Source organism: Oryctolagus cuniculus, chromosome 1 (assembly GCF_051225735.1).
Source record: "Oryctolagus cuniculus isolate XC-2025 breed Fujian yellow rabbit chromosome 1, ASM5122573v1, whole genome shotgun sequence".
NCBI classification, from domain to species: Eukaryota; Metazoa; Chordata; class Mammalia; order Lagomorpha; family Leporidae; genus Oryctolagus; species Oryctolagus cuniculus.
In genome coordinates, this window is record NC_142867.1 from 117,191,272 (window position 1) to 117,216,453 (window position 25,182).

At 42.3% G+C, this 25,182-nt stretch overlaps 2 protein-coding genes across 3 annotated transcripts; both read right to left on the bottom strand.

The window, feature by feature from the left end:
• Window positions 1-11,476: 11,476 nt before the first annotated feature.
• On the bottom strand, window positions 11,477-12,412 carry LOC103350550 (olfactory receptor 8G5-like). The gene has a single exon (XM_008266950.3). It carries the CDS (start codon window positions 12,410-12,412, stop codon window positions 11,477-11,479), a length of 936 nt encoding a protein of 311 aa, XP_008265172.1.
• Window positions 12,413-19,057: 6,645 nt separating this feature from the next.
• LOC100354585 (olfactory receptor 8G1-like) lies at window positions 19,058-21,298 on the bottom strand. 2 transcript variants are annotated; one of them, XM_008260054.4, is made up of 2 exons: window positions 20,381-21,295; window positions 19,058-19,075 (listed from the first exon to the last, which is right to left on the bottom strand). In XM_008260054.4, the coding sequence occupies exons 1-2, from the start codon at window positions 21,293-21,295 to the stop codon at window positions 19,058-19,060; spliced, it is 933 nt and encodes a 310-aa protein (XP_008258276.3). The 2 variants fall into 2 exon arrangements, with proteins under 2 accessions (XP_008258276.3, XP_069919061.1); XM_070062960.2 differs by lacking the exon at window positions 19,058-19,075 and having other exon boundaries at window positions 20,363-21,298.
• Between the last annotated feature and the right edge of the window lie 3,884 nt (window positions 21,299-25,182).

Genomic DNA, 25,182 nt, shown 5'->3' on the forward strand with positions numbered 1-25,182 from the left:
GTGCGCGGAGCTGTGGTCAGCCTGCCAAGCAAGGCCTCTGCTGTCCCTGCCTTACCTCCACCCCCTCCAAACGCGGGGTCCAGTGCCCAAGGAGGGGAGGGACTAGGCTCCAGGGCCAGGCCTGGGGCCCAGCTGAGAGCCCTCCCCCCCCCCCCCCCGAGCCACCTGCGCCCTACCCAGGTTCCAGTTCAGCAGCTTCCTGCTAATGCACGCCTCCAAGGCAGCAAAAGCAGGCGCCAGGGACCACTGGGTTGCCCAGGACCCTCCTCCATAGCCGGGCGCGGGAGCACAGCCCTGCCCACACTCCTGCTCAGGCCCCCATGGTGCAGACCCCACAAGTCGCTCAGCCAGGGCGGCCCCAGGCCCATGCTCGGCACCCCCCACGCCAGATCAGGGTGCTCTGGCTCCCGCCCAGCTCCTCTGGGCCCGGCCCTCCCCACCTACTGCCGCTGGGGGAGGCAGACTGAGCTGGGACTGGGTGTACAGAGCCCCCTGGGGAGGGTAACACTGTTGCTAATGTTGGGGGGGAGGGGGACCAAATCAGCTGCCTCAGCGCTTCTGACAGCCAGTCCCAGGGACTGGGGCCAGGAAGGAGGCTGGGGTGTGGCAGCCAAGGATCTGGGGGTGGGGGGCAGCAGGCGCAGAATCCACCCCAGGAGGAGGCAGCGGCCCCCAGCTGGGCTCTGCACAGGGCCAGTGGATCTCCTGGGAGGCAGCGAGGGTGCACCTGGCAGCCAACCACACCCCAGCCGCCGCTTCCTCCCAGCCTGGGGCTGCCCAGAGCTAGCCTGGCAAGGGTCCCGGTGGGGGTCTTCATCTACCTTGTCCCTGCTATGTGCGACGCTCTCCCCGCCCCCCAATTCAGACCCCTTCCCATTCCCCTGTGCTGTGCTGCACCCTGGTGCTGCCTCCTACAGGAAGCCCATCTTGACTGCCAAGCTGGGTCCTCATTTCTCCAAGCTCCTCACTCTCCTGCGCTGTGCTCTGGGGAGGGCTGGATGGGCTCTCCTGTGCCTCAGTTTCTTCACCCATAGACAGGAAGCGGCCCCACAGGCTAGGGGAGGGCCACTCACCCCGATGCAGCCCCAAGTGCTGGCTCTAGGCAGACCCTGCCGCGGGAGGTGGCACCAAACCCTGGCTCCCATGGACCCCCAGGTCACAGGTGTCAGGGCGGGGGCGCCCCCTCCCCGGGATGGCTGCGGGACCTCAGGAGAGTGGGGGGTGTGCAGCCATTGCCCCTCGGCTGGGCGCTCCCGTCTCTGCCCTTGCTTTGGCTCTGACCTCGGAAGTCCACGTAGTGGGGGAGGGCAGGAGAGAGGCAGAGGCCCAGGAGCAGGTGGGCGGCCCATGGGCACCATCCCCAGAGGGACCCACGGAGGGGAGGGGCACCAGACTGGGGTCCACTGTGTGGGCCGAGACGAGGTCCTCCACCCCCGACAGCAGCACAGTCACCCCCATCCACTCCATCAGTCACTCACTCACTGATCTCCTCCAGCTGTCCATCTGTCCATCTCTCTCCCCCTCCCTGCCTGGATCTTTCCTGAGAGCCAGCTGGGAGATGGCCCCTGGAGGGGCGCTGCAGCGCCTCCCCCCACCCCGGGTGACCAAGCAAGCACTGGCCCTGGTCCCTGTCCCCGGGGCCTGCAGGGTGTGGGAAGGGAACAGCCGCGAGGTCACACCCACAGCACAGGAGCCTCGCGGTCCAGCTGGGGGACGCCCCTGCAGCCTTTCAGGGTTCGGATCCTGGCCCTGCTTCCCCAGGCTCTGGCCCTGTCCATCACATCCCAGGCTCCTCCTCCCCACCAGGACCCAGGAGCCAGAGGCCCAGCACACAGGGGCTGGGGACCAGCACACAGTAGGGCTGCACTCCGGGAGGGGACGCCTGTTCCCCCAGGACGGCTTCCGGGCCGCAGGAGAACACACAGGGCTGGTGAATCGCCAGGCCACGCCCCAGCACCCCAGAACCACTCTGGGCTGGAAGCAGGAGGTGCAGGGGCCTGCTAGGGGTGCCAAAGACGGGGCTGGCACTGGGTCTGTGCAGCGCCAGTCAGGCGCGGGGCCCAGGCCAGGATCTCTCTCCCACCCTCCCTGCACACACGGGGGAAGCTCAAGGGGACCCCAGGGCGGGGCTCGGGGTGCACGTCCCCAGGAAGACAGCAGGCAGGGCTGTGGCACATGGAAGCTGCCTGCCAGTCCTACGGCTGAGCCCCTACCATAGGCACCGGGGGCCAGCGGTGAGCAGCGACCCGGCCCCCCGAGACGGAGCCCGCTGGTCCAACTGCGCTCTGCCAGCCCCCACCACCAGGGACTGCTGCCCTCACACAGGTCTGGACAGCCTGTGTGTCCCCCTGCAGCCCTGGGGCACAGGGCGGAGTAGCACCACAATCCAGGCCTGCCACTCCCACTGGAGAAGACAGGGCCCCCAGCCGCACCACGTCTGCTCCACCCTGTGACCAGGCATAGGACACAGGGGCCAGTCAGGGCCCGGGAAGCCAGGGCGCTGGCGGCCGCTGCCCCTCCCACCAGAGCAACCCCAGGGTCTTGCCTGGGGGCGTGCTGGACAGCGACAGGTGACCCGGCTGCTCTGGCCAACCACTCCTCTCTCTGCCTCCTGCTTCTGAGGACCCAGGAGCCAGAGACAGCACCCCGCCACACAGGCGGATGACAGCCCGGCCCGGGCCGCACCCCAAGTTCTAGAACCTGGACAGCACCTGGGCATTGGGGGCGGGAGCCGAGGCAGGAGAAAGCTGAGGTGGAGGGGCGGCAGCTGGCAGGGCGGTGGGAGTGTGCTTCTCCTTTTACTTTATATATTTGAGTGTTCTTGTCTTGGATGCACATATATTTTTATGTATATGTCAATATTGTTATACATATTATATAGATTAATTTTTCATCATTTTAATGACCTTATTTAATGATCATTTTGTCCCCTCCTCCCTCTCTCTTTCTTTTACAATTTTCATACTGGGGATGTGTAACTAGGATTAGTATGCTAAGGTTTGTGGTGGCTAGAGTAGATGGGAAATGTGAACAGATGGGCAATGTTAGCAGAGAGATGCAAATTCGTAGAAAGAGTGAAACTGAAATGTTAAAAATAAAAATATCATTGTGCAAATAAACAGTGCCTAAGATAGTGTATTCATGGATTGCACACAGCTGAGGTAAGAATCTCTGAGACTGAGTATATCTCAATAAAGACCTCCAAACTGAAAGCCACAGGGATATAAAACAAATGCACAGAACAGAATATCCCAGAACTGTGGGACAATTTTGGAAGCTGCATAATGGAAATGCTAGGGAGAGAAGAATGAGATAAAGGAGCAGAGAAATGTTAAAATAGTAATGACTGAGAATTTCACAGAAATAATGTCATCCATGAAACCACAGATCTTGGAACTCAGTAAACTCTAAGCCAGATAAATTGTAAAAACAAACATCGAAACACATTAGTAAACGATTCACTGACATATCATATCCAAAGTACTGAAAAATTAAATGCAAAGAAAAATTATGGGGGCAGGTGTTCATCTTAGACATTAAGATACCAAGTTTTGGGTGTGAGGCTGCATTGTAGCATAATGATTAAAGCTGCTCTCTATGTACCAGCATCCCATATGGGTGCCAGTGCCTGTTCCAGCTGCTCCACTTCAGATCCAGCTCCCTGTCAATAGTCTGGGAAAAGCCGCAGGAGCTGACCCAAGTGTTTGGGCCTCTGACTGCCATGTGGGAGTCTTAGATGAAGCTCCTGGCTCTTTGCTTCAGCCAGGCCCAGCACGGGCTGTTGTGGCCATCTGGAGAATGAAACAGCAGATGGAAGAAAGCAAATGTCTGTGAACACAAACTTTATACCCATAACAAAAAATAACTCAAAATTGGTAATGATTGAGAATGCTAAGTGCAAAGCACCCCCAAACACCTTTATTTTGGTGTTTTCTTTTTAGATAAAACAACGAATTCATGATCCATGGAAGAATTAATTGATGAGCTGGATGTTTTAATCAAAACATTTCTGCCCTGCAAAAGATTGTATTAAGGGTTTGACACTGTGGTGAAGTGAATTAAGCATTCCCCTGCGGCACCGGCATCCCATCTGGGCACCGATTTGAGTACCAGCTGCTCCTCTTCCAATCCAGCTCCTTGCTGATGGCCTGGGAAAGCAGTGGAAGATGGCTCACGTGCTCAGGCCCCTCCATCCTTGTGGGAGACCTGGAGGAAGCTCCTGGCTCCTGGCTTCAGATCAGTGCAGCTCTGGTCGTTGATGTCATTTGAGAAGTGAACCAGTGGGTGGAAGACCTCTCCCTGTACCTCCCTCTGTCTGTAACTCTGCCTCTCAGTAAATAAATAAATAAAAATATTTAAAAAGAAAGTGTCAGGAGAATCAAAATACAAGCTACAGTCTTGGAGGAAATATTTGCAAAAGATAATATCTGATATGTGATAATGGACTGTTATCCAAAATATACCTAAAATTCTTAAATCTCAACAATAAGAAAATAAATGACACGGTTAAAAAGTGGACCAAAGAACTTAACATAAGACTCAGCAGAGGAAACATGCAGACATAAAGTAGCATGTGAATGATTCTGTTCATCTTATGTCATCAGAGAAATGCAAATAAAAGCAGCAATAGGAAACCATTACATAGCTATTTGAGTAGTTACAATCCATAACATTAGCCAAAATGAAAGATAGGATGTGCAGTAACAGGAACTCTCATTGATTGCTGGTTGGGTGGTAAAACAGTACAACTACTTTGGAAGGCAGTTTGTCCCAAAATTAAAATATACTCACCATATGATCCAGCAACTCTTGATATTTACCCAAAGGAGTCAAAAACTGATGTCTATACCAAAAGCTACACATGGACGTTTATAGCAGATTTTTCCATAACTGCCAAAACTTGGAAACAAATGAAGAGATAAACAAACCATTTTACATGCCAACTGTGGGGTATTATTCAATACTAAAGATAAAATAAGCACTTTTGAATCTTATTCAACACTAAAGACGAAATGAACCATGGAGCCACAAAAAATGCAGGAAACTTAAATGTGTATAACTAAGTGAAATGAAGTAAATTGAAAAGGCTACATGTCGCTCCCCCTCTTCGTGGAGGAACGACACAGGACCCTGCGCTGTTCTTTCGTCTGCTCGGCCCTCCCCGGGTTTGCTGCTGGTTCTTCCCGGGTTGGCTACTATCCCTTCCACCTCCGTGGAAGGGCAGTTCCCCCTGGCCGCATTCCCCACTTCCGCAGGGGAGCGGCACACCGCCGGCCGGCTCTCTGGGGGCTGCACGGGTTCCCTTAGATGTTCCCCATAGATGTTCCCGGTGCATGCCGTTTCTCTCCTCCTTTATAGTCGTCCTCCGCCAATCCCAACTCGGCTGCCCACACGCCGAGTACGCTGCTCTCCTCCAATCAGGAGCAAGTCCTACAGTTAATTGGTTGAACTGGAGGCAGCTGTGCGGAAGCTGTTTACTCCTCTCCCAGCGCCACATTGTAGGAGAGCAGATGCATAGAATAAGTCTTAATTCCAGTAACAGTCTAGTCCGGTTTGCTCCCCACAGCTACATGCAATATGATTCCAAATCTATGACATTATGGAAAAGGGAACATTATAAGGAAGTAAATAGATAAGTAATTGCCAAGGGTTAGAGAGGAGGAAGAGATGAAGTAGTGGAACATGGGATTTTTCAAGCAGTGAAATTATTCTACATGGTACTAATGATGGATCTTCGTCTTTGGACATTCCCTTAAGCCATGGAATGTACAACATCAAGAGTGAACCCTAATGTAAACTCCAGGCATTGGTGACAATGATGTATCAATGCTGTTTCATCAATTGTTACAAGTGAACCACTCTTGTGGGGAGACTACGCATGTGCAGGGATAGAGGGTACATGGGAAATCATTGTACCTTCCACTGAATTGTGCTATGAATATGAAACTGATATAAAAAAGCAGAACCTCTTAAACACAAAAAGCAATTAGAGTTATTCTCAAGTGTTATATAATCAGTAAAATTAATGCTTCTCTCTCTTTTTTAAAAAGAATTATTCATTTGAAAGTCAGTTACAGAGAGAGAGGAGAGACAGAGAAAAATCTTCCATATACGGGTTCACTCCCTAGATGGCCACAAACAGGAGTCAAAAGCTTTTTCCTGGTCTCCCATGTGGTTAGCAGGGGCCCAAGAACTTGGGCCATCTTCCGCTGCTTTTCCAGCAGGAAACTGGATCAGAAGTGGAGCAGCTGGAGCATAAACCGGTGCCTATATGAGGTGCCGGCATCACAGATGGCAGCCTTACCTGATATGCCATAAGACCAGCCCTTTCATGTTCCCCTTTGTGGTCTAATGCCTTGATGGCGATAGCAACTTCATTGTGTAAGCCCTGAACCATACTTGGCTTGCCATACACACTAATGCAGCTTTGCTTTGGAACTTTGTTCTTTCATTATTTTTGGTGTCAAAACTCAGATTACAACGATTCACATTTGTTTTTCTAGAATATACTGAAGTTGCCTGTAAAAATTAAGCAAATGCCAGAGTTCTCTATCATCTTGGCTTAACAAAGCCCAAAACTGAGAAGGATGAAGGAAATCACTAAATTTGAGTGATGATAATAAAATAATTCTTGGTATTTATAAAAAATTCCACCCAGGAAACCAAAATAGGAGAGATAAGCATAGGTATAGTTGTAATATTCTCTGAATATACTCTTACCCTGTAAGTTGGCACGCCACATATCTGATCCCAGTTTCATTTTTCACTCTTCTTTATAAAGGTTCAGAGTATGACATCCTTGAGAGAATGATTTAGAATGCAACTGACAGGTGGTTTGGAAGAGGCTAGGACAGTGGAGGAGATACACAGTGCTTGCATAGAGAAGAAAGGCTACTTGCACAGGCTGTGTCATGGAAACTAAGCAGGAGAAGGGCCTCCACGTGACATTGACATTTGAATTTTGGAAGCCATTAGGAAGAATATTTAACTAACTTTGGCTTCAAACCCAGCCCAAATGACTGCATAGATGTTGCACCACTAGGTGGAGAAGTGAGGTGGCTGGAGAAAACTCCATGGCAATGATAATTTGGACCTGCGGACAAATGACCTAGAGGTCATCAGCACTTTATTTGTCATGGGTCCAATAGTCTGTGGTTTATGAGCAAGAGCATCAGTCTTTTCCTGCTCTTCATGAAGTTTCTCAGTCAAGTAGGTAAACTACTTCTTAATCAGTTCTTCCAGGATGCGGTTGTTTTGGGTATACGACCACTTGGACTTGAGATGCATTTTTTCACTTTCCAAAATTTTAATTATTTTTAACATATTCAATTTGTAGATACAAGTCTAAGAACATAATGATATTCTCCCCTCCCAGTCTCCTACCCTCCTTCCTTCTGTCTTCCTTTCTTTTTTTAATTTTTGAGATGACACATTTCAAATTTACATTACAGTAAAAAGGTTTAATACTTCACTAAATAAGAAGGGAAACAAGTAAAAGCAAAAAGACCCTAGTTTAGTAGGAATGTGGCAATAGCCATAAATAATAATTGAATATATACATGATATGAGGCATAAAGAGAAGATTTAGAATGGAGATAAGAGAAGGCTTAGACACAAGGAATCTCCTCCCACTTTCTTGAACACTCACAGAAGTGGTAGAGATCCTAAATAATGTCTAGGTCAAACATGATGTTAAGTGGCCATTTGGACTGGTTGTCATGGTCACACATGGGCCATGCCCGATTACGAAGAAATAAGAAGCAATAGCATTTGAAATCTGGGGACAATTTGAGAGCAATAAGATTATCTAGGGAGGGCTGGTGCTGTGGCTCAGGGGGTTAACGCCCTGGCCTGAAGTGCCGGCAACCCATATGGGCGCTGGTTCGAGACCCGGCTGCTCCACTTCCGATCCAGCTCTCTGCTATGGCCTGGGAAAGCAGTAGAAGATGGCCCAAGTCCTTGGGCCCCTGCACCTGGAAGAGGCTCCTGGCTTTTGATCCACACAGCTCCAGCCATTGCAGCCAACTGGGGAATGAACCAGCAGATGGAAGACCTCTCTCTCTGCCTCACTTCTCTCTGTGTAACTCTGACTTTCAAATAAAAATTAAATAAATCTTTAAAACAAAAGATTATTTAGGCGATGCTCCAAGAGGAGAGTCAGACAGAACGCAGGAGGAGGAAGCTCCCATAGAGACCTGAAGGGTCAGACTGGCAGGTAGCAGGTATCCCTGAGATCATGGCAGTCTGATGAGGAGAGTAAGGGAGCAGGGAGTGAGATCATCGTCACTGGCACCCACTGGCACCCGAGGTGTAAAGCCCAAAGGAGTTGTGGTGCCTGGTACCAGGATTTCAAGAGAAAGCAGAGTGAAACCACAACCCGAGTAGAGGCCTCAGTGGGAGAATTCGCCATTCCCCATCTTACCTCAGGATTTGGAGGGCTGATGTGTGAACAGGAATCATAGAGCATTTGTTGATGAAGAAGGAGGTCTGGGGTGGTTTTGTGGTTGGTAGTACAGGATCCCAAACCAGCTCAGATTCCCAAGGGGAGAGCAAGGTTGATGGGAAAGCCTGGATCCAAGTCACAGCACCAATGATAGGCCACCACAAAACACACCAAACTCCAGAGTAAAAGGAAAGGTTTTATCTGGAGGTGGGGCGACAGGCTGGAGAGAGAGGGTGAGGGAGAGAGCCTGTGTGGAAAAACAGGTCTTATTATAGCCTTGCAGAGAAAAGGAAGTGGGAGCATTGAATCCTGTTAGGGTTGGAGTTGACACTTGTGGTTGGGACATTTGGTCACCTGACTCTTAGTAAGCCAGGCTGGACTTAGGAACTGAAACTTATTCTGGAAGACCAAAACTTATTGGACAAGATGGCAGCTGGGTTATAGTCTGAAATGGTGCCCAAGGTTTAAGATGCCGCCTCAGAGAAGATGGTGTTTGTTTCAGGAACAGAAATTATATGCTATTATTAAATTTTTCGGTACATGTAAAGCTGTGCAAAAATATAAAGTTAATTTAACAGTATGAAAAAAAATCACAGTACATACTTAAAGTTGAATTCCACTGATGTAAGTACAGAACTAACAAATGTATATGAGGCTGAAGTGAAAGATAGGGAATGTAAAGTGGAATATTGGAGGTATCAAGTACATTTGTCATTCAATATTATTTGAATTAATACTCTGCATTCTGTTAGAACACATGTCAATTCAGTAAAGCCATATTAAAGGAATAAATATTGACTTATGATCACAAGTAGTGTCTTCTATGAAGAAAAGGAAGCAGTATGTGAGAGACATAACAGAGGGATGGTGTATAAAGTAAATTAGTTGAATTCCAAAGATGAGTTCTTGGAAGAAATTCTATTTAAGTTACTGTAGTCCTTAAATGGATACTTTCCTGATTACATTCTGGCACATTTTACATTGGTTATCCAGTGTTACACTTGTAATGCCAAATTAGCCAATAATTGGGTTTATTTTAGAGAAATCATTTAACTCAGCTTCAAGTGAATCCACCATGGACTGCCACTAGAGTTTTTGGTGACTCAGAACAATCAAGTCCATGACTGATGTGGAAATCCTTACCATTTCTGTTTGGTACAATTACTGCACTATATTTGGTACAATTACTGCACTATATTAATCATTTTTAGATATCCTGGGAACACTAGCTCATTCTTCCCTCTAGTTACAGGCTTAGGTGATTTAGAAATTAAATAATCAGAGGTCAGTGAATAAACATAAAGGTAAAGTAAGTTGTATAAACTAGAAATCAACCAGAGAAAGTTACCCACTTCCATGGAAGAAAGGAGGGAGGGAAGCAAGGAAGAGAGGAAGCAAGAAAAAATATTCACTAGTGGCAGAACCAATCTAAATCTATGTATCAAAGATGTTTCCCATACAGCATTATGGGAGAAGTTATTTAATGCACTGGGTATGGATCTAGACTGCTTTTTGGAGCCCTAGTCATCACTGATGTATATTACTTGTTATGTTGACCCATTATATTTCAAATCTCTGTTTAACATATTTTGTCTCTTATGCTCTTTTCCAGAATAAAATATGGATTAGACTTGCTTAAAGGGCCTTTTGGTTGCCAGATGTAATGATTTAGGTAATGCAATAGGCACAAGTTTATCATATATGCACCAGGATTTTCATCTGAAGGAGCACAGTGATAATATTTCTAAACCTTTGTATAGAGGCAGTTAAGGATGCCATTAGTTATCTCATATATTTTGAAAGAATTCTCCAAGTACAGTATAATGGAATTGAATAGAAGGCAAGCAAAAGGCTGCATACACCATTTGAAGAAGTTGATGGGTGATAATTGTGTCGGATGTCTACTGGTTTTCATGTAAATATTTTAAAAAGGTGAGTAAATATTAAATAATTTTCAAAAGTCTACCAGGAAGCAAGCGGTTGTCTAAGTGCTGGAGATGTGGCACTGAGCCTTATTTCAGAGGAAACTTCATGGGCATTATAGTCCAGCGCAAAAGTGGACAAGAAGCAGGCAATTAAAAGCTAAAAAATTAAATGGCAAAGCAGTGGTATTAGGTTGGCAAACCACAATGCATGCACAACTGTGGATCAGATTTTGTAGTTATGGTTAGGTTTTTAATGTAAGAAATACAGGAAATAGTCTAAAAATTAAAGTGTACAAGGGTATATGGAGTTCTTTTTTCTAAATTAGAACTGTGTAAAATGCTAATGATTGCAGGCATGCTGTTGATATTTTATGCTGTTTTTGCAGTGTATAGAAAATAAATTATTGATCATTGTTGGAAGTCAGAATGTTTATTATGTTGCAGACTTTATTTAAACCATTTGCATGGAAAAATGGGAAAGACAAAGGGATTGGTGTTAGTGGGTTCATGTACACGTGTCATTATTATCATTTCAACTAATCTGTGTCACAATGACACATAGGATAGAAAACTGAAAGGAGAATGTCATTAATGCTCTGGGAGGGGCTGGTGCTGTGGCGCAGTAGGTTAATCATCCATCTGCAGCACTGCCATCCTACATGGGCTCTGGTTTTACTCCCGGCTGCTCTTCTTCCGATCCATCTCTTTCTCTCTCTCTCTCTCTCTCTCTCTCTCTCTCTGCTGTAGCCTGGAAAAGCAGTAGAAGATGAGCCCAAATCCTTGGGCTCCTGTACATGAGTGGGAGACCTGGAAGAAGCTCCTGGCTCCTGGCTCCTGATTCATATCAGCTCAACTCCAGCAATTGTGGCTATTTAGGAAGTGAGCCAGCAGATGGAAGACCTTTCTTTCTCCCTCTCGCTGTCTGTAACTCTGCTTCTCAAACAAATAAATAAGATCTTTTAAACAATGCTTTGGGAATAAGAAATTATGTCAACAGAATTCTACCAAATGAAGGGAAACATTGACTGGTAGACTAAAATGAAATACATTAATTCCTACAATGCAATCACCAAAACTTAGATCTAAGGAAATAGTCACATGACTCCTTTCACAGGAATTTTCCTCTTTCTAGCATTTTTTTCAGGGCAATATGGACATCCTTATTTCTCAGGCTGTAGATCAGAGGGTTCAGCATGGGCACAACAACAGTATAAAATACAGATGACACTTTTCCTTGATCCATGGAGCTGAGAGATGATGGATTCAGATACATGAATGCAGCAGAACCAAAGAAAACAGCAACGGCTGAAATGTGGGAGCTGCAAGTGCTGAAGGCTTTGGTCCTGCCTTGAGTGGAACGAATACGAAGGATGCTCGCAATGATTAGGGTGTAGGAGATAAGGATGGCCAGGCTGGGGGTAAGGATGTTAATTCCACTAAAGATGAGAATCAGCAATTCATTGGCATAAGTACTAGAACAAGAGAGCTTTAGGATGGAAATAAGATCACAGAAATAATGGTTGATTACATTCAATTTGCAGAAATAGATTCTAAACATGCAACCTGTATGAGCTGATGCACAAACCGTACTTATAGTATACACCCCTACAATCAGGGAAAAACAGACCTTATGGGACATGATGACATTGTAAAGCAAGGGGCTACAGATGGCAACGTAGCGGTCATACGCCATTGCAGCCAGCATGTAACACTCTGCTATAGCAAAAACCAGGAAGAAGTAGAGCTGAGTCATGCACTCAGGGTAGGAGATGGTGTTCTTCTGTGCCACAAAGTTCACCAGCATTTTTGGGGTAATGACAGTGGATTGACAGAGATCAATGAAAGACAGACTGCTGAGGAGATAGTACATGGGGGTGTGCAGGTGGAAACTGAGCCCAATGAGTATGATCATGCCCAGGTTGCCCACCACAGTGACCACATAGATTCCCAGGAATAGGAGCAAGAGGGGAAGCTGCAGCTCTGGCTGTTCTGTGAGCCCAGCCAGGATGAACTCTGTCACCGTGGAATGATTTCCTGCTGCCATTGTTTCTGGTCACTTCCTGATGGGGGGAGAGAAGAATATGGTTACTGATGAGACTTTGTTGCTATTTTGTTTTAGAGAAGGGCATCCCTTTTCCCCAATCCTTATGATCATTTAGTAATGGATCAATTTATCACAGTAGAAATGATGTCAGTTTAATATCAATTTAGCCTTATTTTTCAAACACAATAACTTTAACTTATATAAAAATATTTTGTCCATGTATTTAGTACTGTAATGGTTTACTTTAAAGTGTATTTTTTAATGAAGCAATATTATTAACCTGAGGTTTATATGTTTAAATATAAAGAGCAGTCAGGGTAAAATAGCATAATTGGATGATTAAGAACTTGTAGAGGGCAAGCCCAGTCTAAAGATAGCAAGCTTTGGGGTCTGGTGCTGTGGCATAGTTGGTAAAGCTGCAATCTGTGCCTCTGGCATCCCATATGGGCTCCAGTTCAAGCCCTGGCTGCTCTACTTCTGATCTAGCTCATGAATAATGTACTTGGGAAGCAACAGAGGGTGGCCCAAGTGCTTGTGCCCTGCACACACATGAGAGACCCAGTAGAAGCTCCTGGCTCCTAACTTCATATCGGCTCAGCTCTGGTCATTGTGGCCTCTTAGGGAGTGACCTGTTGGTTGGTAAATCTCTCTCTGTCTCTCCCTCCCTCTCTCTCTCTCTCTGTAACTATACCTTAGAAAAATAAAGGTAGAAATTTTAACAACCTGAAACTAACTTATGGCAGGGACATTACTATTTCAGACTGTTTAATTATAAGTAATTAAATTAAATATATTTAATGGTATATAAATTATAAACTTATATATAAATTATATATAATATACTTATTTTATAAATTATGTATATATTAGGGAATATGAATTTCTGCACAAAATTTAAGATTTCTAAATGTTATCAAAATTAAGTATCATCTACAATTATTGGTCATATCTTTCACCTGGAGTGACCTACAGTTAGCTGGTTTGTGGTTTCTGAACCAAGCCCTTGTGCCTTCTCCGGAAGGAAGGAGAATTAGTAGTGGTTAAAGCGTCAAGCCATAAGTCAAAGGCCATGTGTTCATGCTTTGACACCATTACTAACTCACTGACTGCTACAAGGAAAATACCACTTTGCTTTAGGACTTTCAAACCAACAAGAAAATGACTTCACTTATTTTATAATGAAATTGGCAGAGTCTTATCAATCAGAGAGTGAACATGATTTTTGCATTGTTGATACCTATTAACACCCTATCAATTGAAAAACAAGCAATAATTAATTATAGATTTAGAAATGCAGAAATGGAAACCTAAGTATTCTAATTTTACTTTCTTTTTTTAAAATTTCTGTGAATTGGAAAGGAGCTTAAAGCAGAGGAATAGGCCTGGAAAACAGATTTATAAGCATGGTTTCCTATTCTGGTAGACAATAACTATAATATTTTATCGCATACAAGACATTCAGTCTTCCTGAGTTCTTTTTCATTGTGTCATTAATTATACAGAATTTAATGGCTAACTTTCCAGAAACTGAGTTTTTTTTTTCCATTCCTTTTTAAATTGTTTCTTTCAGCTTCATAGAGGTCAATGAATATACTGAGTTATTCAAGTTATTTCAAATTTCTGAAGTTTTCCTAATAAGTCACCAATGCTCATTTTTATAACTGTTTCCAGGTCTTTCACATGGGTGCAGAGGCCCAACTACTTGGGTCACCTTTTTCTACTTTTCCAGGCACATTTGCAGGGAGTTGTATCAGAAGAGGAGCAGCTCTCAAACCAGCACCTATATGGGATGCCAGCATTGCTACACCAATGCTACACCACAATGCAGGCCCCTGGGTGTTGAATCATTTAGTCAGTACTAACAAAAACCAGAAAAACTCATATTAAGTAGAGGAATTTATCCTATTTATGAATTAGAAGACTCCATATTAGAAAGGTGTTAAGGTTCTCAAATGTATGACTAGACTTAATCAAATTCACGCATACAATATCTGAAGAAATAATCATTACTGTAAGGTATCAATGAAGTCCTAACAGAGCTGTTTCACTGTCTATTTTCATCTCTTACGGTTTATAGAAGATATCAGCTTGGTGTGACATTGGAGTAGAGACAAAATATTGATTTGTAAAACTTAACAATATTGGACACTAGAAACTCAAGTTCAATATTATAATATGTCATCTTTATTCTCTATATCTCTTTCTCCTTGAATCTGTCTCCATTCAGCATCCATTTATAGGATCAGTAAATGCTTCTTTTCTAGATTCTAGTTTGTGTCAAATGTCTAGCTTGGGGGCTAGTGCTGTGATGTAGTGGGTAAAGCTGCCACCTGCAGTGCCAGCATCCCATATGGGTGCTGGTTCGAGTCCTGGCTGCTCCACTTCTGATCCAGCTCTCTGCTGTGGCCTAGGAAAGCAGTGGAAGATGGTCCAAATCCTTGGGCCCCTGCACCCACGTGGGAGACTCGGAAGAAGCTCTTGGCTCCTGACTTCAGATGGACAAACTCCAGCCATTGTGGTCAATTGGGGAGTGAACCAGTGGATGGAAGACCTCTTTCTCTGCCTCTCCTTCTCTCTCTGTGTAACTCTGACTTTCATATAAATAAATAAATCTTTAAAAAAATGTCTAGCTTGTGTCAAAGCCATATTCTTTACACAATATGGACATGACATGGAGAGACTTCATCTTTGATTCCCACAGGCAAATGCCACAGGCACTAAACGTGCTTGTGGATAATAAGCTCATGTGGGCTGGTTGCTTGGCAGTCAGGCATAGACACAAACTTGAGCACAGACTGTTTATTACTACAGGGGTTTACCAACATGATTGATCTTCAGAGTCGCTTAGAGAGATCATAATGTTTGCCTAAGATGACAAATGTAAAACTGTAAACATGATTATAATGAAAGTCAAAAGTTCCTTAATCATCTCCCTATGCTCTCGGTCCTGTTCCCCAGAGACAATGTACTCTCTGTTGAGTAGTTCCAATAAACATTTCTGTTTCTTATTCTTTGAAAATTTCCCTCCATGGCTGGAAATAATTTGTACTACGATTAACAGAATAAAAATTCATGAATGTTATATGAACTTCCCATGTTACGTGGGGATTAGAGTTGGGAACTTGGTTCCATGATCTCTAGGATTTGAACGTTTCATAATTGTGTTCTACCAGGTATTTTCTTAGTCTTTTCTAAAACTTTAACTCTAATCTCAGAAGATTTATCCAAGAACTTGCAAAATTCTCTGAACTTAAATGGAGAAATCCTCATTGTTTTATTTGTTTAATTTAGATTTGCTACTTCTATACCTGAGTTAATGAAACAGATTTCTGAGGGTGAGGTTCAGATATTTTAAATCTCTAAAAAATCAAAATACAAACAAAATAAACAAAGTTAGCAAATCAGTTATGTAAATATCAAGCTTTGTGGAAATAGTTGAAATACACAAGTGAAAAATTACCAAGGCAAATATCTAACTTCATCACAATGTGTGATGAATAAAGCAATTAAATATTCTGGATTAATTTCTACAATATGATTAGAATGATCAGTATTAATTTCATTAAGTTTAATAAGCTTCACAACTTATGTATCATGTTTCCGTGAGTTGTAATGCTGCTTAAGTACTAATTTGGTCTCTGGAGGTGATGGAGAGTAACCTGTAACATCCACATCTACTTAGTGGACACCAACAGCTATAAGATGTACCAGTTATTTATCCTATATGCAATATAGATCCTACCACATTCTGTACACACAGTGAGGTTTGTGAGCACTAGTCTACACCTGTGGTATTGTACTTTGAGTTTTATGTTTAGTAATGGATATCCATTTTAAGTTGAAAGGTGTTGAGAATCTATGAAGATCTTTGTAAATACTTGAAAGTTTGGGATAATTAGCATGCATTTTTAAATATCCCAAGGGACGCATAAGGGAAGAGAGTTTTATTTTGCATATATTATTTGACACATTTAAGAATATAAACTTTAGTGACTATAAGAAAAATATTCCCACATTTCTGATTTTATAAATGCAATGATCTTGCCGGCGCTGTGGCTCAATAGGCTAATCCTCCGCCTGTGGTGCCGGCACCCAGGGTTCTAGTCCCAGTCGGGGCACTGGATTCTGTCCCGGTTGCTCCTCTTCCAGGCCAGCTCTCTGCTGTGGCCCGGGAGTGCAGTGGAGGCCCTTCACCCGCATTGGAGACCAGGAGAAGCACCTGACTCCTGGCTTCAGATCAGCGCGGTGTGCTGGCTGCAGCGCGCCAACCACAGCGGCCATTTGGGGGGTGAACCAATGGAAAAGGAAGACCTTTCTCTCTGTCTCTCTCTCACTGTCTACTCTGCCTGTCAAAAAAAAGTGCAATGATCTTGGGCGCTAAATATATTCAACCATAAACTTAATGATGATATACCTTCACAAATCTAGGGGAAATTTTCCTAAATTTATCCTTTGAACTAGTATAACTACCTACTATCTCCTACCTCTCCACTCCCAGTTCCTGAAGTCCTATTTTGCAACAGAAATTTTAGGCTTCTTGCAGATTCTGTAATATGTCACATAGATTCAGTTGTCTGCATTTTTATTTGTGCTCCTTCCGCTTGAAAGAATCTCACCAAACAGTTTCTCTCTCTTGTTTTCTATTTGTGTTCATGTCACTATGGAACATTCTCCCATTTCTAATAATTGAGTAGACCTTCCTACTGCAAGCTTAGAAAGTTGTAATTCCTAAGCAGTACATATCTTGGCCGTGAGCTACACTGTAAGCTGGATAATGCACCAAAGTTACTCTCCTCTGTATTCGGTAACTAGCACAATATCATATTTTTTTTTGACAGGCAGAGTGGACAGTGAGAGAGAGAGACAGACAGAAAGGTCTTCCTTTGCCGTTGGTTCACCCTCCAATGGCCGCCGCGGCTGGCGCACTGCGCTGATCCGATGGCAGGAGCCAGGTACTTCTCCTGGTCTCCCATGGGGTGCAGGGCCCAAGGACTTGGGCCATCCTCCACTGCACTCCCTGGCCACAGCAGAGAGTTGGCCTGGAAGAGGGGCAACTGGGACAGAATCTGGCGCCCCGACTGGGACTAGAACCCGGTGTGCCGGTGCCGCAAGGTGGAGGATTAGCCTAGTGAGCCGCGGCGCTGGCCCACAATATGACATTTAACAGAAAGTTAAAAAGCATTTTAGGAATAAATGAATACAATGATTAAATTAATACATGAAAGAATTTATTAACATTTGTCTGAGTTTTCACATAGTTTACTTGCAGCCCAGTAAGCACAAATCACAACTGTAAAAATGAAACACTCACTTTTCTTCTCTCTTGAGTCTCAGTGCCCAATTTTATGTGAAAGTTGCTCTCTTTCACTTGGAGTAGTACGTTGATGCTGGTATTAGGAGCTGCAGGTACCCAACGTTCTGTGAGCTATAGTTCTGAGAGGGCAGGGTCCAGGTCTTAGTCTCAGAGTAACTTTTGAAGCTGGACTGCATCCCAGGTCAGCATCGTCAGTTCTTCGGTTTGTGTTTCCCCAGTCTCAGGGGAGCAAACATCCACATCTCTCACAGTCACCTGTGTGACTCCGATTGCTCTACTGTGAAGGGCTGTCCAGGTTTTGGATCTGCAAGGTACTAAATATCACAGAGACAAATGCTCTCCAGGGATTTCAATTTCTCAGGGATCATACTCTTTAAATAAGCAGCAATTAAAGTAGACACTTCCCCAGTTGTTCTCCTGACAAGCTTAGTCATGTCAATCCATAATCAGGATTTGTGCATATACATCAAGAATTTCTTAAAATGTTTATCTTATTCACATGGAATATGATAATTATTATAGTAATCATTTGAATATACTTGCATGTTTATGTACACTACACCTACCATTATATTCTTAGAATTATAACAATAAACTATATGGAATCTGTTAAAAACTTAGTAATATTAAAAAAGAAAGTGAAAAAATTAAAACGTAAAAATAGAAAATAAAGTGTTTTCAACTCAAACTATAGTAATGTGGTATTTTCATGTTGGACAACTTTCTTTTTATTTTTACTTCTGGGTGGGGTCTGAAAGTCTAGATTTTTATAAGCTATTTATTTATTATTTATTTATAACCAGTGCTACTGGTTCACAACCCACACCACATGATTAGCATGGTTTAGAGGACCACAGCATATCCTAACTAGTTATACCATTTCGACTATAGGATTAGAAATTATAAAATAAAATAAACTACTTGGCAGATCTCATACACATATCTCAATAGTTTCTCAAACATGGAGGGACTGTATTACCTTGTTTCTAAGTTTAACAACACCAGAAATTCAGTTGAATGCCTTATATTCAGTAGTGTCTTCCACTACTGTCTCCAGAGAAGCTATGGACTGAAATTGTTCTACATTAATTGGACTTCATGGTTGAAGTGGCCAAAGTCAGAATTAATTGAGCTCTGAACATATGAGAAGGGTCATACTGATCAAATTGTTGTAAAACATCATTTATAATGTATGCACTCTACTACAGAAGTTAGAGGGTGGAGATATGGATCATCAGAACTCAGGAAATACAAATCAGAAATTCCAGTCTGGTTCAATACTATTCAACAATGTATTATGGCTTTTTAAAGTATATCCTTAGTCCTCATTTTCAAAAAAATAATTGATCCTTACTTAGTACTTAATAATTGGAGTTAGCAATTAGTGTGTTCAGTTTAAAGTATAAGCATTTATACCGCATAAGAAAACTGGAAAAATTTTAAAAATGTGCCAGAAATCTTGTCTTTTAGAGGTTGATTGGAAGAGATTATATTCCAAGATGGATAAATAGAGGTGCCCACCACTTGCTTCCTCTTCAGAGAGGTACCTAGCAACAAATGAAATACAGAATTTTGAGCTGAGTGGTTGAGGTGAAGTGCTGGAACTAAGGGGATTACAAGAGGAACCCTGTAAGACATAGAGACTGGGATGACAGGACAGATAGAAAAGTTGAACACTAGTAACTGCATCCCAGGTACCCAGTTGGGAGAGCTCTCAGTTTACAGGCAAAGGATGGATGGATGATCTCCAATAGACCCATTAAGGATGCCAACCGTCCTGTTATATGTGGAATTTGCAGTAATCACAGGCCTGGGGCTCAGGGGAGGAGGTACCTAGTGTCTGCATGCTAGCTTTGCTTCAGAGAAAGAAATCACTTTGCCTACACTCAACTATCAGAGACCAGGCCGCCACAGCATGCCACCATATTGAAAATAATGAAAATTATTGGAAAATATTCTGCCTTAGCGTATGGAAGACTAAGCATATTCCATCTCTAGGGCCCCATGACATTTTGTCACATTTGAACAAAAGTGCAGACTTGCAAAGCCAAGTATTCCTAGCATGCAACTGTGATACCAATAGTCACAGTCCTTGCACTGAAAGTGACAGATGGTTCAGAAACGGGGGAGACCCATAGAGTGCTCTCACTTCTATTATGCAGAGCTACCCATGTCATCCATATCATCCAGCCATCCCACTGTTGTGTATACATTTCAAGGAAATGAAATTAAGGTGTCAAATAGGTATCTGTACTCTCCTGTTCATTGCAGTATTATCCACAATAAGTAAGATATGGAATCAATGTAAGGTTCTACCAATGGATGAATTGATAAAGAACATGAGGATATAGATATAAATATAGATATAGATATAAATGATATTATTAAACCTCAGAAAATGATATTCTATCATTTGTGACAATATGGATGGACCTGGAGGACACTGTGTTATGTGAAATAAACTAGGCACAGGAAGACAAATGCTACACGAACTCACTTAATCAAAAACTCCAAAGTTGAAATAACAAGTAACTAAAAGATGACAGATGAACTAAAATTAAATATATCAAGACATCAATTCATGCCATGTGATAATCAATGATGTAGATAAAAAAGTCATCTTCCTATTATGTTGTTCACAGTGATACTTTTACTAATATCTTCTTCAGAGCAACATTGACATCTTTATTACGAAGACTGTAGATCAGAGGGTTCAACATAGGCACGACTATAGTGTAAAACACAGATGATACTTTGCCTTGGTCCATGGAGTTGACAGATGATGGTTGTAGGTACATAAATGCTGCAGAACCAAAGAAGATCACAACTGCCAACATGTGGGAACTGCAAGTGCTGAAAGCTTTGGTCCTGCCTTCAGTGGAGCGAATGCGGATGATGCTGCCAATAATGAAACTGTAGGAACTAAGGATGGCCAGGGTTGGGATGAAAATGTTAAGTGAACCAATAGCTAGAACTAACAATTCATCGACATAGGTACTAGAACAAGAAAGCTTTAGGAGTGGAAGAAGATCACAGAAGTAATGGTTGATCACGTCCAGTTTACAGAAATGAATCCTAACCATGCAGCCCGTATGGGCTGATGCATAAACCACAGCTATACCATATACCCCTAGAATCAGGGAAAAGCAGACCTTATGGGACATGATGACATTATAAAGCAAAGGCCTACAGATGGCAACGTAGCGGTCATATGCCATTGCAGCCAGCATGTAACACTCTGCTATAGCAAAAACCAGGAAGAAGTAGAGCTGAGTCATGCACTCAGGGTAGGAGATGGTGTTCTTCTGTGCCACAAAGTTCACTAGCATTTTTGGGGTAATGACAGTGGATTGACAGAGATCAATGAAGGACAGACTACAGAGGAAATAGTACATGGGGGTGTGTAGGTTAGAACTGAGCCCAATCAGTGTGATCATGCCCAGGTTGCCCACCACGGTGACCACATAGATTCCCAGGAAGAGCAGGAAGAGGGGCAGCTGCAGCTCTGGCTGTTCTGTGAGCCCAGCCAGGAGGAACTCCGTCACTATGGAATGATTTCCTGCTGTCATTGCTTTGAGTCTGTTTCTGAAGAGAAATGAGAAAAACAGGTTGTCAGATTGATTTCATTGCTATCCTGTTGCAGGAGGGCATGCAGTATTTATGATCCCTGGTTTAAATATCCCCATGGTCTTTAACATTATTACTTAACTTGTGTCAATGTGCACAAGTAAAATCTATCTCATTTAAAATTTATTAAATCTTGCTTTCAAGTATTAAAAATTTATCTTACATTAAACATTTTATAATCATTGAAGATGTTTGACTGTTTTTTGTTTTGAGCATTCCATTAATTTCAAACTAGTATTTCAAAGTTCAAATTCACAAAATAAATATTTAGAGAAGCAGTTTTATATAAATAAAACTGGCTCAGTGACAACTTGGAGAGAGCAAATCCTGTCTACAGATAGTACCCTTTAATTACTTGAAATTCTATGCACACAGACTTTCTAGTTGTCAGAATTTTCTATTTTAATGTAAGTATCAGGAAATATGGATTTCTGCCTAAAACCCTCAGATACTTTTCAAAAATTATTAAAATAAAGCAATATCTATAGCAACCATTGTGCAAATCTATTAGTGCCACAGTGAGCTGGTTTGTGGTCCCTGGACCAGCTGTGGTTTTAAATGGCAGCCGGATGAGTAGTGGATAAACGCTGGGGTCTTAATGTCAAAGTGCCTCTGTGATAATCTGTTCATGTTCAGCTGACTCCTGTGGGGAAGTAAAGTAACCTCCTTGTGTCTTGACTACAATTCTGTAAAAGAATTTATCCATCAGAAAGTAAGCACAGTCATTATTGTGTTGTCGATACCTATTATCACTTTAATTTTAAAACAAACTATTTATTTATTTAAAAGGTAGAGTTACAGAGAGGGAGAGAGAGAAAGAGAGAGAGGGAGAGGGAGAGGTATCTTCCATCTTCTGGATCACTCCCCAAATGGGCACAGTGGCTGGAGCTCGGCCAGTCAGAAGCCAGAGCTTCTTCTGGTCTCCCCTATGGGTACAGGGGCCCAAGCACTTAGGCCATCGTCCATTGTTTTCCCAGGTGCTTTCCCCGAAGAAGCTCCTGGATCCTTGCTTCATATCTGCCCATCTCTGGCTGTTGAGGCCATTTGTGGAGTGAACCATGAATGGAAGACCTCTCTCTCTCTCTGTCTCTAGCTCTCTCTGTGACTCTGTCTTTCAAATACATACATAAATAAATAATAAATATTTTTAAAATAAGTAAAATGAATAAATTACCTATCTACAAAATAACATAAACATGAAAACATTTTGTTTTGGAGAATAAATAGCCCAACATGTACTAAAGATTTGTGATTATCATGTGTGTAGTATTTCAGATGTGTGATTTTCTTTGTGTGAGAATTGATAGCTATGGATTAAATTTATTTGACTGATATGATTATTTAGATATTATCTTTTCTCCAAGTTTTTATAAGTTGAAATTTGAACACATTCACTTAGTATGCAAATGATCAGAATGCTTGCATTAGTTTTTTGATTGTTTATTTGGCAATGTTTTCTTTAACACTTAAAGAAAATTGTAGAGTGTGCAGAGATTTATGATTTTTCACTCTTGAAATCAATAAGTTATAGCTCTAATTTTTGTTCTCATCAGTCATTCTAGAATGCTTTTTAATTGTATTACTTAAGGTAAACTAAATTTTTGCTATGTTAATTTTATGAATGATATATTTACTTTTCATTTAAATTATTTCTTAGAACTTCATTCTGTATATTTCTAGTTCTTTCTTAACCTCTTGAAGTAAAAGCTTCCATTAGTACTTTAACTTTTATTCTTTTCTGATATATACTAGACATTGTGCAAGTTACTAAGATCAAGATGAAAGCATTCTTGTCAGACCCAAAAAACATAGAAGCCAGGAATTAAGAGGAAGATAATAAAGCTCATCTTTAACACGGTTTCACACTGCAACAATCCAGACAAGATGCTCTTGGCAGAACACGGTACTATCACCTCTACCAAGTCCTGCCTCAGGCCTCCAAGACAAAGAACTTTTACATTCAACTAGCTCACATAAATATTCTCCCTGCTTTACTAGTAAAATCTTTCCCTTGTCTCAATCTCCTTGAACATGCACAGTTTACAGTGGCACATACATTCCCATTACAATGTTCTACTCTTCCCAAATAATTATTGATATTTTTTGAGAATCTCTCTTGTTTCTTATTTTTTTGAGTAGAGATAATTTTAATAAAACAGAGAAGTGCAGTCCAAAACTCCACAGTAGCAGATAACACACAAAATCATTTCAAGTTAAGTTACATGTTACATTGTTTGTTTGTATTTATGCCATCATCAACAATCAAGTTAGTAATTGTGGATATTCTTAGGGAATATTAGATTTTGATGATGATAAACAACTTAGAAGGATATTTAAGAAGCAATAACATTTTTCACATGAAACTTTTTAGTAGATAATCTTGAAATTTTATTTAATTATGAATAAAATAGTACTTTAATACATTACCAACGGACATGGGAATTTTACACTGCTTTTTGGAAGTAAATCCAGCAGTATTTGATTTTTTAGTTGTTAATATAACAACAGATTTCACACAGTTCATAGATGTGTTTCTAAGATTAAAACTGTACTTCTCTCTCTCCCTCCACCCACCTCCCTTCCTTTCTTTTTTAATTTTTGCAATAACATATTTTTAATTTATTTAATAATCACAGGCTTAATCATCATAAGTAAAGAGTTCAACCATTTAAAAGTAGAAAGACCACTGTTCCAAAAAGACAAATATCACATTTCCATTGATTTGTGGTAAGTAATACACACACACAAAATTAATGTATATCAGTGAAAGTGACATCTTGGGGTTTGATTATTATTTACAGCCTTTGTCTATACTGCCTCAGAGCAGTGGGCTTTTCTCTCTCTCTTTTTTTTTTATTTGACAGGTACAGTTATAGACGGTGAGAGAGAGACAGAGAGAAAGGTCTTCCTTCCGTTGGTTCACTCCCCTAATGGCCGCTATGGGCGGCATTGCGTGGATCCAAAGTCAGGAACCGGGTGCTTCCTCCAGGTCTCCCATGCGGGTGCAGGAACCCAAGCACTTGGGCCATCCTCCACTGCCTTCCCGGGCCACAGCAGACAGCTGGACTGGAATAGGAGCAACCAGGATTAGAACCCCAGGGTGCCAGTGCGGCAGGCAGAGGATTAGCAAAGTGAGCCACAGCGCCGGCCCTCTCTTATTTCTTTTAGGTCGACAAAACCATAAATTTCCCTCCCTACCCCATATTAGATCCATCTCACAAGTTTTAATATATTCAATCTGAAATGTTAATCAACTTAAAATATTTCATACTTTCTGTTTAAACTTTTCATTGTCAGGGCCAGCATTGTGGCCTAGCAGATAAACCCTCCGCCTGCAATGCCAGCATCCCATATGTGAGCCAGTTCGAGTACTGGCTGCTCCACTTCTTATCCAGCTCCCAACTAATGGCCTGGGAAAAGCAATGGTTGATGGTCCAAGTGCCTTGAGTTCCTGCTCCCATCTGGGAGACCCTGGTGAAGCTCCTGGCTCCAGATAAAGCTCCTGCCATGGCCGTTTCACCTTTTAGGGAGTGACCAGTGGATGGAAGTCCTCTCTCTCTCTCTCTCTCTCTAACTCTGTCTTCAAATAAATAAAGTAAATCTTTAAAAATAAAAAAAAGAATTTCTATAAGTGAAATGGCTGTTTAAATTTTTTCTCATTGTCCCATGGAATATGTGAAAGCAATTAAATTTATAAATGTTGAGATTTTTAAAAACTATTCATTTTATAAAAAATATCTATTATAATTTTATTGTTGTCAATGAACATACCCTGAGTTACCTAAGTTATTGCTAAGGTTTGTCTCACAACACAGTATATGGTCAGTTT